General features: G+C 36.4%; 3 protein-coding genes across 8 annotated transcripts; 1 reads left to right on the forward strand and 2 right to left on the reverse strand.

The window, feature by feature from the left end:
- Positions 1–1,047: 1,047 nt before the first annotated feature.
- Positions 1,048–4,220, reverse strand: LOC113308847 (mediator of RNA polymerase II transcription subunit 28-like). 2 transcript variants are annotated; one of them, XM_026557295.1, is made up of 4 exons: positions 4,110–4,220; positions 3,536–3,749; positions 1,684–1,796; positions 1,048–1,455 (listed from the first exon to the last, which is right to left on the reverse strand). In XM_026557295.1, exons 1-4 carry the CDS (start codon positions 4,152–4,154, stop codon positions 1,321–1,323), a joined length of 507 nt encoding a protein of 168 aa, XP_026413080.1. In that variant the 5' UTR covers positions 4,155–4,220; the 3' UTR covers positions 1,048–1,320. The 2 variants fall into 2 exon arrangements, with proteins under 2 accessions (XP_026413080.1, XP_026413089.1); XM_026557304.1 differs by having other exon boundaries at positions 3,536–3,754; positions 4,110–4,136.
- Positions 4,221–4,272: 52 nt separating this feature from the next.
- LOC113308861 lies at positions 4,273–6,531 on the forward strand. Of its 4 annotated transcripts, none has more exons than XR_003340149.1 (5): positions 4,273–4,314; positions 4,573–4,707; positions 5,331–5,401; positions 5,500–5,586; positions 6,002–6,531. XR_003340149.1 is itself a non-coding variant. In XM_026557310.1 (4 exons), exons 2-4 carry the CDS (start codon positions 5,342–5,344, stop codon positions 6,164–6,166), a joined length of 312 nt encoding a protein of 103 aa, XP_026413095.1. In that variant the 5' UTR covers positions 4,334–4,707; positions 5,331–5,341; the 3' UTR covers positions 6,167–6,531. The 4 variants fall into 4 exon arrangements, 1 of the variants encoding a protein (XP_026413095.1); XR_003340152.1 differs by having other exon boundaries at positions 4,276–4,314; positions 4,622–4,707; XR_003340151.1 differs by lacking the exon at positions 4,273–4,314 and adding an exon at positions 4,329–4,376.
- A 1,626-nt stretch (positions 6,532–8,157) lies between these two features.
- On the reverse strand, positions 8,158–12,518 carry LOC113308877 (protein FAR1-RELATED SEQUENCE 5-like). 2 transcript variants are annotated; one of them, XM_026557328.1, is made up of 5 exons: positions 12,175–12,518; positions 10,996–11,203; positions 10,563–10,837; positions 10,296–10,475; positions 8,158–10,207 (listed from the first exon to the last, which is right to left on the reverse strand). In XM_026557328.1, the coding sequence occupies exons 3-5, from the start codon at positions 10,659–10,661 to the stop codon at positions 8,483–8,485; spliced, it is 2,004 nt and encodes a 667-aa protein (XP_026413113.1). In that variant the 5' UTR covers positions 10,662–10,837; positions 10,996–11,203; positions 12,175–12,518; the 3' UTR covers positions 8,158–8,482. The 2 variants fall into 2 exon arrangements, with proteins under 2 accessions (XP_026413113.1, XP_026413122.1); XM_026557337.1 differs by having other exon boundaries at positions 10,296–10,479.
- Positions 12,519–13,122: the final 604 nt, after the last annotated feature.

Below are 13,122 nucleotides of genomic sequence, written 5' to 3' on the forward strand. Positions count from 1 at the left end.
AAAAGTTGGTGGTGTACTTTGGTACCTTTACGTTTTCAAAAATCTTTTAAATTTTAAAACAAGTCTTTTAACAATTCAAACTTGAATAGTTCATAATAAAGTATAAAGTCATCAAGGATCAGGCATCAACACCACCAGAATTCTCAGCAGCAGCAACAACATTGGCAGCAGCAGCACCACCTGCATTGGCAACAGCAGCTTCTGCTATAGCTTATTCCATTTCTTCCCACAGAGTATTCACCTCTCTGTCGTGTGCCCTCCGAGCTGCAATTTCGGCCCTCCTTCTACTGGCAAATCTGATTAGCTCACTGAGCTCTTCCAATGGAAGATGGCGAGCAAGTGTCAATGCCTGCTCCAACTTGGTCTCCCTACCCATAGGCAAACTTGTACATGCTCCTATTTACAACCTCTGGTTCCCTGGCACCATCATTTTGTTCCATGGCCCGATTAAAAAAGCTCAAGTGATCGAAGTCCATATATACAAAAGAAAAATCAAAACACAATCTGCATATTAGACAATTGCGAATCCACCGATGCTGCACCATGGGTATATAAAACAATATATGTAATCTGATTCTTGGTATAAAACTATACATAGAAATCAAAGCCACAAACCGATTCTTGTGACCTAGTATGTAACTTTAAAAATGCTAGGAATCGGTTTTTGTTAATGTACCTATAAACCGATTCCTATTATGTCTTTTTATATTCGGATTCTACCCTTAATCGATAGATGCTAATCACCCTATAGAACGATTCTGGTGCATGTTCTTCATGGAGGCGAAGAAAATACCAGAATTGGTATACACGATGCTTCAATATAAACCGATTCTAGGTAGATTCAGAGATTTTGATTTGTAAAAAATTGGTTTTAGATGCCTAAATCAATGAATAGATGAGTTTACGAGAATGGTTTTGATGCGGATTTACCTTACGGATCGGTAATTGTTGACAAAAGATTACAATTTTTTTTAATTAGGGTATTCGGATTTGTAAAGATCAGAAGAAAATGAAAAGTTTTTTGTGTTTTAGAATTTTAGGTTTTGATTTTTTTCTAAAAATAGAAAGGATTCTATTCATATGAGTTTAGTATTAGGGTAATTCGAGCCTACATTGGTCTTCTCATCCATTTTAGGCACCCCGTAGCCATTTGAATTAATCGGGAGAAGAAATTGTTAGCTCACAAATAAAATCTATAGACCCCAAACTAGCCATGTTTTTAGAAAAGAAAAAAACAGTAAATCTTAGATTTCATTTTCTTCCTTGCCACATAATCAACACTTCTGGACAAAACATGGGATTTGCTTCAATAGGTGACAGTTAAACTCTTTCCAGCTCTGTAATGTGTTTATCAAGCTGGTCTTTCAACTCTTTCCTCCACCCTAGGATTAATTTCTCGTGCTTCTTTATCAGCTGTGTCTTAGTCCTCATCTCTTCTTCCATTTCTGCAATCTCCTGGAGAAACACAGTACTGCAAATGAGAATCCTGGTTCAAAACGCTCATTCAGGTTATAAAAAGAGTTATTGGCTTAACCACACATGGCATGAAAGAATATGCACTATGCAGTATGATTGTTATGTCCCAAAGTGAGTGGTAGTTATATCCTGTATTTTTAATCAGCTGATCAGTCCCCTCCTGCCTTGTTTTATGAATGCACTAAACAAGTATTACATACAAAATACCTTTTGGAGAGTTGCTTCTTTTGTGGGGAGCTCTTCATGTTGCAGTCCAATAAAATACAATTGTAGTTTCTTGGCAGCTTCCATGAAATCTCTTGCATGTCTCTCCACGTCAACTATAAGGAGACAAAGTAACCATCAGTTTTGAATACAAGAACTTCACTACTTACAATGCTGCATCACAAAAAGGATATGAAAAAAATACTGGATTTTCACGTCACAAGAGACATGATAGCGGGCAGCCAGCAAAAGACTCCTAATGGTCGGTGCGGCTACGATGTGGTTGGGCCACATATTTCATATTTATATGTTGACACGTTTTATAAAGTAGAAAAAAATTTTAAAACAGTTTTATTACCTAACTGTTTGTCTTTATTTTGTTGTTAACTTCCTATTTTTTCTCAAAAAGTAAAGCAGTTAAGGGGATTTGGTGGGGACAGGTATTTTTTGTTATATGCGTGTCAAAATATAAAGATGGGCCACGTACAAAAATGTATGTGGCCCGATCACATCTTAAACGGAGGGCCTAACGGTTACCTCCATGGTCCAATTAGAGTGTGCTTCTTCCCACCATAAAATATCTCATAAGTACCACAACAGTGATAAAATTGGCAGACAAGACAGTACAAAAGAAGTAGTATTTATCTGAACCAAACTGCTTGTTTGATAAGCATCAGGATGACTACTTATGAGTTCGCAGCCAATTTTGCACGATTTATAGGGATACCATACATAGAGAGGGAAGATACCAATCCATTAGAGCATCTCTAATGGTGGTTAGTGTGTGTTTCCTAGGTGGCAACGCAAACAAGACATCCTCATTCTAATTTTTACTTAAATTTAGGGAAAGAAAATAGTTAATCTCCAATGGTGTTGTTTGTGATTTTTTATGGATCAAATGTAATTTTATTTTTAGTAACTGTTAGATTTTATTAGAGCTAAAAATGATTATTTAATATATTTGAATTAATTTTAGTTAAGCAAAAGCTTACTAGGATAACTTGACATTGCCAAGGTGAATGTCTAAAACTTGACATTCACCTTAAGCCATGTCATCTTCACATTGATTTAAGAAGTTAGGGTTGGAAAAGAATTTTAGGAAAAATGAATGTCTATCCTATGTGGACTTAGACATTTGTCTTCACATACATTCCATTGGAGAAGTTCTAAAACAAAACAATCCTGACCACTAGGTTTGGTATCCCTTTATAAATCTTGCAATTTTGGATCGCATTTTGGTGATTGGAACTTTTCCCATGTGATAGTGTTTGAGCTTGTCTGATTGCAACTGAGAATATGTAGGCCATGAGTAAACAAATCCCTACATTCCAGTTGTAGAGATGAAGTTGGAATTTTAGAACCACCTTTGTACTATAAAATTTAGATGAGATGCATTTGGTTCAGTTTGGAAAAGAAAAATAATTCTACCATTCGCTTATCATAGTCCATCGAACTAAAAAGAATATCATAGCAGAAACACAGAACTCAGCTCAATACCCACCAATTAGAATAGTTGGAATGTTCAACCAAAGTTGAGAAAACAATGGAAAAGAGACTCGGCATCACTGCGTCATCAAGCTTGTACATTTTGTCTATACAATTCATTTTCCCAGATCCTAGTTCTAACGATCCTACAAATCAAGACTGATGGGTGCACTAATTGGGACTTCTTGCCTGTTGGTCACCACAGCTAGAGTTGCTTATTAGACCGGAAAAAACAAAATTTTGAACAAATTGAATCGCCCATCATATTATCTTGTTTTTTTCTTCCATTACAATGGATGGGTAAACCTGACAGATCTAAATCACTATAAGTGTGACTAACAATAGTTCATTTCAAGATTAGATTACTTACTTTGGTGAGAAGGATGAGGAGAACGGTCTATTGCTTGCAGCTCCCTAGCAGGCAAGCATGGAAGCAAGGCAGCTTCTAATGACTCTACACAAGCAATCATATCTTCACCTTGATGCGGTGAATGCAGTTGCTGATCAGTTTGATGTCTCTCGGCCATATTGTAAATTGTAAAAGTTTGTTTCTGTAAATTACTGAGAATGAATGAACCCAAATCCTGCACTACAGATGCAAGTAAATTAAAGAACCTAGTTTTAATAATTCCACTAAAACAAAATAATTAAAAAAAAAGTTTATAGGACCCCTCGGTCTGAACCAAAATAAGAAATCCATCTCAAGTACTCCCCAACTATGCAGTCGAGAAAGATAATATGCAACTAATGGTTTCAAACACCCCAAGGCGAATTTTCGATTGAGGAATTTTATCAAACAAGTAAGGACCATGTTCAGTTTACGAATTGAGAAGTTACTGATGTATATACAAATATGATCAACACATTAACAATAGGAAATAACGATACTCACATCAAAACCGATAATCTCACATCAAAACTAATAATAATGAAACACATCGTACCTTGATCTCTCTCTCTCTCTCGCTTCCTCTGTAGTAGAGAGACATAATTGTATTTCTTTACCCTTTTGGTTTGAGAGTTTCTTAAAAGACAATTTTAACCCTCGAGCATAAAATGTTAAAATCGTGCTTTTCTCTTTTGTTCGCCTCCTCCTCCTCCCACGTTATTATTTCTTTTCTCTGAAGTCTAAACCCTAACAAAATTAAGGTACGAAAAATCCCTCTCTTTCTCACAGTCGTTTGTCAGCTGTAAGGAGACACAGCTGTAAGGTTGTGAACTTGATTGGTATCAACAAATCCGTTTATGTGGAGAAATTTATGCTCAGTTTTGTTTCGACAATTTTATATAGATAGATTTCTAGGAATTCAAGTATCAACTAGTTTAAAATTTTGAGATTAACGTAACAACTCAATTTCAACTCGATGCTTTTGTGTATTTCTCATACTAATATTTTTTTAGTTTTAGGGTTTAATAAGGCTGATTGAGGCTCTCTGTGTTTTACACTGACAAATAGTAATGGGGTCGAAGAAGACTACCGATCTCGAGGCTCTTGCTGAGCGGTTGCAGGAACAGGCTCTACCCTCGACTTGAAGCTTTTAGGTATTATTATTATTATTATTATTATTATTATTATTATTATTATTATTATTATTATTATTATCTCTCTCACTTTGAATTGCAATTTACACACCTCAAACATACATAGTATTATTGGTCTCTTGATTCCTTATTGATTATCTAGAGAACATAAAAGAACCAACCATTCACTATTATTTAGTGCTTGATAAATATTACCCATAGGTACTTAGGGAACTTTGTGATTAACCCTAGCCAAAGGGAAAAGAAAAAAAAAGCTATTTTCTTTGACCATGTCAAATTTGAATATGAGATTGATTCATTTTGTTTTTAACATCTAGTAACATGACCTGACAGTATAAGATTAGGAAAGTCGATAGAGAGAGATTCATTATTAAGCCAATTATGTGCTCTCTAACCAGTACTTAATCAAGTTAACAACAAATTCTAGTATGTATCTACAAGCCTACAACCAAAGCTATAAATGAGATCTTTTAGGAGGCTTGTTTCTTATTTTGGTTCAGAAAACTGTTAGCTTTATTTATGGATACTTAAAAACAAATATACTGTCTATACTTGGCCAGTTAGAACTTGATCCCAAATTGCTTCAATTGTGGTTTGATCACTTTTGTGTTGTTTTATTGAAGGTTCCTCCCATATGACATGGAAAGAAAAGAAGGCTTTGCAAAATGAAAGGGTAGTTTCTCTCAGTGGGAAGGTAGGAAAACAATGCAGATGGTTCGTCTCGGATATTATACATTTACCAAGCCTCTAATTCCTCCTATACTGAAGTATTGTTGATTTTCTTTGTAATAGCCTGTTAAGAAGCAAAGAGTACCACTGAGTCTTGCAAGAGTCACAATGAAGAAACAAAAGGAAAGACAACAGAAAACGCTACAAGAGGTTGTTGAAGATTTCTATTGCTTGTTTGGGATTTTTTATTACTTTTACATACTCCTTCCGTTAGTTTTTAATAGGTCGGTTTCTATAAATAAATATTTCAAAAAATAGGTCAGTTTCCTAATTGGGAAAGTCAAATGTTACTTTAATTTTCTGGGACCACTTTTCTTTTGACGACAAGTGTTATGTGGACCATTTCACTTATTTCTTTGGCTGACAAGTGTCATGGGGCCCATTTCACTTCACTTCTTTTATTGACAACTGTCTAGAGGACCACTTTCAATAATTAGTTCTCTTAATTTCCTTAATTTTCTCAAAAAAAGAAACTGACCTATTAAAAAGTAACGGAGGGAATAGTATCTTTACTATTTAGTTCAAATTTGGAGGTTTTGCTGATAGTTAATTGCTGCTAATTCAGGATATGGTTCTCGGTCGTTTTGGGGGGAACAAATCAACTTCTAGTAATAGAGACCCAGGGAAGCGAAAGGCGGAGGATAGCGTACTGAGGTCAACTCAGAGACGGACCTATGAGAGGGCTAACCGGAGCTTTAGCCCCGGTCGCCCTCCCGGTCCACAAGCCTAATTTTTCCCATGTTAGCCAAATTTTTGGTTAATCATGTGTATTAGCCCGAGTCCAAATTTTTGAACGTGAAGCATCTATTGCACAATAATTCTTCAAGAAGCATGAAAAATCGGCCAAGTCGGCCACAAGCATTGAATTTTGGTACTGGTACTAGTGACAAAGGAAAGAAAAAGCAAGGTGGTGGAAAGAAGAAAGGAGGTAGGAAGCACGGCAAAAAGAGGCACTGAGGATTTATTTATTTATTTTTCTTTTTCATTGGATGTTTCGCGTGTACCTTAACAAAGTTTTGATCTGCAACAACACGATGTTTTTAGGTCTGATGTTTTGTAATCCCCGAATTATATATACATGATTTTAGGTCTCAACTTGTACTGGATGTTACAGTTGTCTGGTATTCTTATTAATGGCTTTAATGGCTTTGCGTGAAAGTGGTACTCATGGGTACAGAAAGTGGAGATTTCTGAATCTGCATCACTTAGTGTTTTGGGTCAAAAACTTGTACACCATCAAATCTATATTCCAACCGAAATAAGGTTTTCATACAGAAGTAGGGAGGAAGACCAGTAAGAAAGAAACCAAAATGGAGCTAACTAAAACTTCTATGCTTCTATGTAGCTATGTTTCTATGCAGCTATGTTTCACCATAAAAGTGCAACATCATCCCAACACCAACTCTAGTGAAGTGCGACATCATCCCACACCAACTGTAACTGTTACTCGGAGAGATGATTCTGAGGGTTTCAGTAGATCCACCAACTCGAGTTAAGTGCAACATCATCCCACACCAACTGTTGCTCGAGAGATGATTCTGAAGGTTTCAATAGATCAAAATGATATTGGCAGTTCATAACAATAGGGGCAAGGTTCTCTTTTCGAGAGAAGCTTCAGCTACCTTCTTGTTTCCTGGAAAGGCTTGGTGAGAAATATCAACAAGGGCCTTGTAGCTGTCAGGTTCAAGCAATAGAAGTTTCAGTTACCTCTTGTCATGTTATGTTTCTCTTTCCTTTTGTTTCTTCATTGTACAGGACTTGGTAGTATTCTCTGCTTCTTAACAGGGTGTTAAGAAGAAAATCTACGATGTCTATGTATAGAAAGCAGTAGCTGCGTGTTAGTATACATACAATTAATGTTAAGATGAACTACCTAACATTTCTCTAACCTCACCCAGAGAAACTACCCTTTCATTTTGCAATGCTTTATTCTCTATCCATTTATGAAGGGGCAAACCTAAAGTCAAACAACACAAATATTAAACCACAAATCGAAGAAATTGGGAATCCAATCCGCCTGGCTAAACAACTTGCATAACGTTTCAGATCAACCAAACACAAACAAAGAACTATACATGGCTTCTGAACACACATTCCAATAAATTTTAGACTGCACCTTAGTTCAGATTTTACTAAGAAACAGACCTTTTTCTTTCTATCATGTTAAACAACTGATGATCCCTCGGGAAAATTCCTTGAGCCCTCGAGGCCAACCACTTCGTGCAGGGTACATATGGCATTGAAATAGAAGAAATAAAGTAACAGCAATATATACGTTTATAAATATATTTGATTACCTATGACTTCTACCCTTCCCATTTGTTTTAAAGCACTTCTATTTGTAAGCCTACAACTACAAAACTAAACAGCCTGATATGCACCATAACACACTAAGACCAGACCACAACCATAACACAATAACCGCAAGTTACCCAACCACTGATGCTGATTGATCAAATAAATTACTGAAATAAGAAAAGTAAATCATATTTAACTGGTTAAACTCAGATAGAGTATGTGTGCTTCAGATTTTATTGCAGTACAAACTAGTAGACTTTGAGAAATAATTGAAACTAAAACTGAGATTTTACATGAAATCATGTAAAAAGAATAACACAGAGAGAGAGTAGTCGAGCAATAATACCTACAAGCACTCAGCAAGAGAAACTCTTGGCCTGCAACCACTCAGCAAGAGCTTCAACACCCATACCCTTCTTAGACTTAGAAAATAAAAACTAAATATTAATTAACAAAAAAAGACAAAATAATAAAACAAAACAAAAACACAGTTTATGACCTATCCTGAACAAACAGTAAGTTTTTGCTTTCATAGTATATGCATATCATTTTTATGGAAGAAGGGCAACACATGATGTAATCTTGGGAAATTATGATTGGAAATAATTTTATAAGTTGAACTAAGGTAAAAGCTAATAGAAGAAGAAACTAGAAGAAGCCAGTAAGACAGCCTAATCTCGAGAGTACATTGACTGATATTATGACATTCAAGCATTTCATGCTCAAAGAAACAACTTGTCTGAAAAGCTTAATTCCGGGGTTTGAATGTTGCAATGTCCTTTATCTTTCGTAACAGCAAGGAACGTCTGGGTTCCACTGCTTCTATCCATCTCTGTCTCAACAATTGAAATTCCGGTAGGACATCAAATCCATTATATAGCTCTTGTGTCGGAACAATTGAAAGTTGCTTCCAGTGTGAGTCAATGTTCAACAGAGGGATAGCCTTACCCTGAGGAACATATTTTACCAATTCATGTGCACAAGGAAGTCCGTGTGTAGAGTGGAGGAAACAGCTGCACGAGGACTCTTCGTTGCCAAGATTGTCTGCACGATGAACTTCAAACAATACAAGCTCCAAAGCCTTATGAGATACATGGTTCCTCAACTCCTCCAAAGCAGGTGACAAATGTTCTTGATTCAATGTGGTCAGACTTAGCTCGAAAGATAATTTAATTTGAGCAATTTCATCTTTTATCATGTTGTGCATTGCTTTCCAACAACTACTATAACTGTCTACAGCAGAAACTAGATACTTCCTAAGGTTTTCATGCTCTTTGTCAGCCTTTGTCGTAGTGTTGCCGAAGTGTTTGATCTTATTTGTCCACGCCAAAGCAAATTTTTCTTTCTGTATCAGCCATGTATCACGCAAGTATACGATGCATGATGGGTATTTTGGTGCCCATTTTGTTGCAAAATCAGCATAAGCATCGCCATATTCATCCATCGTCTCAGCTTTCCAAACATGATTCCAATCAGTGTGAAACTGTTCCCACTCTTCATTATCTTCAAAAGCCTTCTCACAGTTGGTCTGCACCTGCTGATTTAAGTGCCACGTGCAAAGCAGCCTACTTGATCTCGGAAATACAATATCAATTGCATTTACCAATGCACTCTCTCTATCTGTGACAAATAAGGATGGCAATGTATTTGGCATATACATCCATTTCAACTGCGTTAAAGCCCAAATATAATGTTGTTCTGTCTCCGCCTCCATAAAGGCAAATGCAACTGTGAAGAGTTTCCCTGTTGACGAAATGCCTACAATATGAATGAGCGGCATCTTAAATCTATTAGTCTTGCATGTGGAATCGACCATTAAAACCGATGGGAAACATTTGGCCAATAACATCGTTTCTGGATGAGCCCAGAATATATCTCTTACCTCGTTTGTTTCTTCATTACTTCTATGCTTTTCTACATAATGGTATTGAGCCAATAACTCCATCACTTGTTGCATTGCAGACTTACCTTCAACCTGACTCTTCCGATGTTTGGACTTTACATTGTATATTGTTTTCAAAGTTGAATAATTTTCTTTGCTCTTCTCTTTAAGTGCTATAAGTACCTGTTGTGGTGGAACACCAGTTGCTGTCAAATGAAGTACTAATTGCTTCTCTTCCTCTTTCAACCTACCAGCATATGCATGCCCAGTCAGTGTGTCTGATAACTCGTGATTATGACGTCCACACACTACACGAAGAGTCCACTTATTTCCTTCTACCCAATCGCATTTCAATTGAAAAGGACAACCACATTTTCTAGTTCTGCTCTTTCTTTTCCTTGGCTCAGGAGGTTTGGGTTGTAAACTCTTTTTCTTATGGTCCGTATACCAACCACTTCTTTCACATCCAAGTGTAATTCTTGACCCCTTTCCTTTTAGTGTTTTCTTCGAGTGTGAGATCACAAGTACCGTGTTTTTCTTCTTCCCGACCTCTTGACACCACTCTATAGTGGCTTCGCGTGAGTCAAACACCTACACACTGCAAAATGTTAGTGACCTAACTTTTATGTCGAATGTGCATGTAAATATCTCATAAGAAGTTAGTTGGCAAGATCAGTACCTGATCTGTGACAAAAAAAGGTGTCAAATCAACAGTTATCAGTTGGGAATCTGTTTCAGTTATTGATGTCGTCTCTACTAGTTGCGGACTATCAACTCCTGGCTCCACATCTAGTTGTGGACTACCAACACTTGGAATTATCTCCATATGTGGACTACTGTTAATCGGTCCATCCACCATCTTCCTTCCAACCACAAGTATAAGTAAGTATAAGTAATATGACTGCAAATTTTTAACACTATAATAAGCATATGAGCCAAATTTCACCTGAGTCGCTGTTGATTCACAGTGCCTGCCAGAATCAAAGGAGCCCTCAGAAGAAGAATCGACCTCCATAATTTCTCTCCCAAAATTAACATCCGCCATGCTCAGCACCTAAAGGTGGTGCTGGTGAGGACTTAGTCTGCTAGTATGTGTGAGCTAAAAGCCTAAAACGTTATTGTTTCTCTTAGTTGGGGAAAAGAAGAACTAATTTTTAGGATACACCTTGTCCCATTCCCCCAAACTGCCAATCTCAATAGATAATAAAGAGTATAATGTTCCTGGAAAAAAGAAAAACCCATTAGTTCACGAAATGTTATTAAGGGTTTTAATTCGAAAGAAGGAAATCCTTACCCTAGAATTATGAATTGAGCGACAACATAAATTTAAATCAACAAAAGATGAAATCTTTTCAAAAATAACTGAATTTCATTCTTACAACTAGTATAACACGCACGCGCGATGCGCCTGCCCCTTGAACTCTGCTCGGTTACAGTAGACCTCTGCTCCTCCGTCAAGTTTTTCCTACAGATTCTTTGTCGATCACGGTTCATTGCTCGTTGAATGGCCAGCTACTCTGCAGTCATGTTTTGTCTCTGATTAACAGAGCAAGTTCCAGTAGTTTCCATTTGTTTCATCAATTAAACCTGAGTTGCGTGCATTTGTGATTTAAAAAAATGGTGAGCGTCATTTATAATTTTGCTGAGAATGTTAATACTCAATGAATTTTTACTGGAACGAATTTGATCGTGAACGAATCAATTTGTCTGGCAATCTATCATTACATGTCATAGCATAAGTGTTGGAAATCTATCATTACAGGTCAGTACCTAACCTTAAGCCTCTAACCACCTAGTTTCTCAAAATTAGTATCGATATCAAATACATCTTGATGCTTCAATGTCGTAAGCACAAAGCCACAAACAAAATGCAGCAATCCTCACATTAACTTTAAAACTGCACCGCAAAAATGCAAGATGGCAAAATATCAAAAGATTCTTTGACCTAGTTACCAAACCATCATCAAGGACCGTCTTGAATTGAAGATCCATTCCAGTTAATCAACAAACAAACATCAACATAACATAATCTTGGATACCTCTACTTCCAGTGGAAATGTATATAGAATTGTAAACAATGCATTAGTCTCTTATTAAAGGAGGGACTTAAACAGTAACGGAAATGTATATAGGTTGTGCAGGTCGAGAAAGGACAGAAGCAACTAAAGCAGCCTCCTTATTCAACTAACCCCAGAAACATTTAAACAGTAACGGAAAAGAAACACGGTAAGATTCATGCAAGGATAGAGGATTGGTGCTCAAACACAGTAACACATATATCAGGTCAATGACTGTCAATGTCCAAATATTCATTAACCAATTGGAATTCCAATGTCAGTATATGCATTCAACCCCAACTGAATGATTCGCACGGAAGGAGGATTAACAGAAACATTACAAAACAAAGTCTTATGTTTGGGATTAAAAAAAAAAAGTGAGAGAGGTATCTGAATCTAGCAAAACCCAAATTGAAACAAGGAATTATTACTACAAAGATGGAATGATCGAAACATGGAATTATTACTACAAAGAGCTGGAATTAATAGTTTCGTACAAACCTGGAGAAGAAAAATCCCCAATTTGATACTGTTGATTCAAACACCAATCCAACCCTTAGAAATCTGGTGTTCATACATACTTGTGTATTTGAAGCATTTCAGTTCTTCAATCCATTTTTTCTCAGCTCAATTTTTGTTGTTTAAATTACTCAATGGGAAAACCCTAAGTTCAATGGGAAATTGAGATGAAGGTTAATAATTTAGTATATTTGACGAACAAAGCTTGAATTGAAGCTGGAGTTGGAGAAGATTGAATATTGGAGCTAAATCAGAACATATATCATCGCTCTCATCTGCGTTTTTTCCTCGAAACCCTTTTCTTTTTCTCTACTAAACCTAAGTCGAAGAACCGAAAGAGAGAAATGAAATCTGTGCCTGAGATTTCTTATATATATTTTTAACTTTTAGGTCCTTAGGAATTTAAGTAATTTAATATAAACCCTCACAATTCATAAATATCATACCAAGATCCTCATCAGATGGACGGATGTAATTAAATTCCGTGTTTTGAAGTCATCTGATCCGACGGGCATCATTAAAAATACACACGGAAATTTGAGCCGTACCAAAAAATTCTCTTTTCTTTATATTAGTAAGATATGGAGATTAGTTTAAATCAAATAGGGATGGTCATGGGGTGGGGATCTTGTATCCCAGTCACTGCCCCGTTTAAAAAAAAGAAATCTCACACACTCCCCATTATCCGTTTGATCTGGGACGGGACGGGTATAGGAAATACCCGTACGGGACGGGTTTTTTACGGGTTACCCATAACATTAAGCTCAAATATGATGAGTTAATTTAATAATCAATACCTAAGTTCAACCAATAATAATAATAATAATTTAAAATTTCAAACTCATAAATTCATCGTAAAACAAGCAAAGAAAAACAAATTGGTCTATAAACGAGCATCACTCATTTTAGTTCTTAATTATTTCTTATCAA

Source organism: Papaver somniferum, chromosome 1 (assembly GCF_003573695.1).
Source record: "Papaver somniferum cultivar HN1 chromosome 1, ASM357369v1, whole genome shotgun sequence".
NCBI lineage: Eukaryota > Viridiplantae > Streptophyta > Magnoliopsida > Ranunculales > Papaveraceae > Papaver > Papaver somniferum.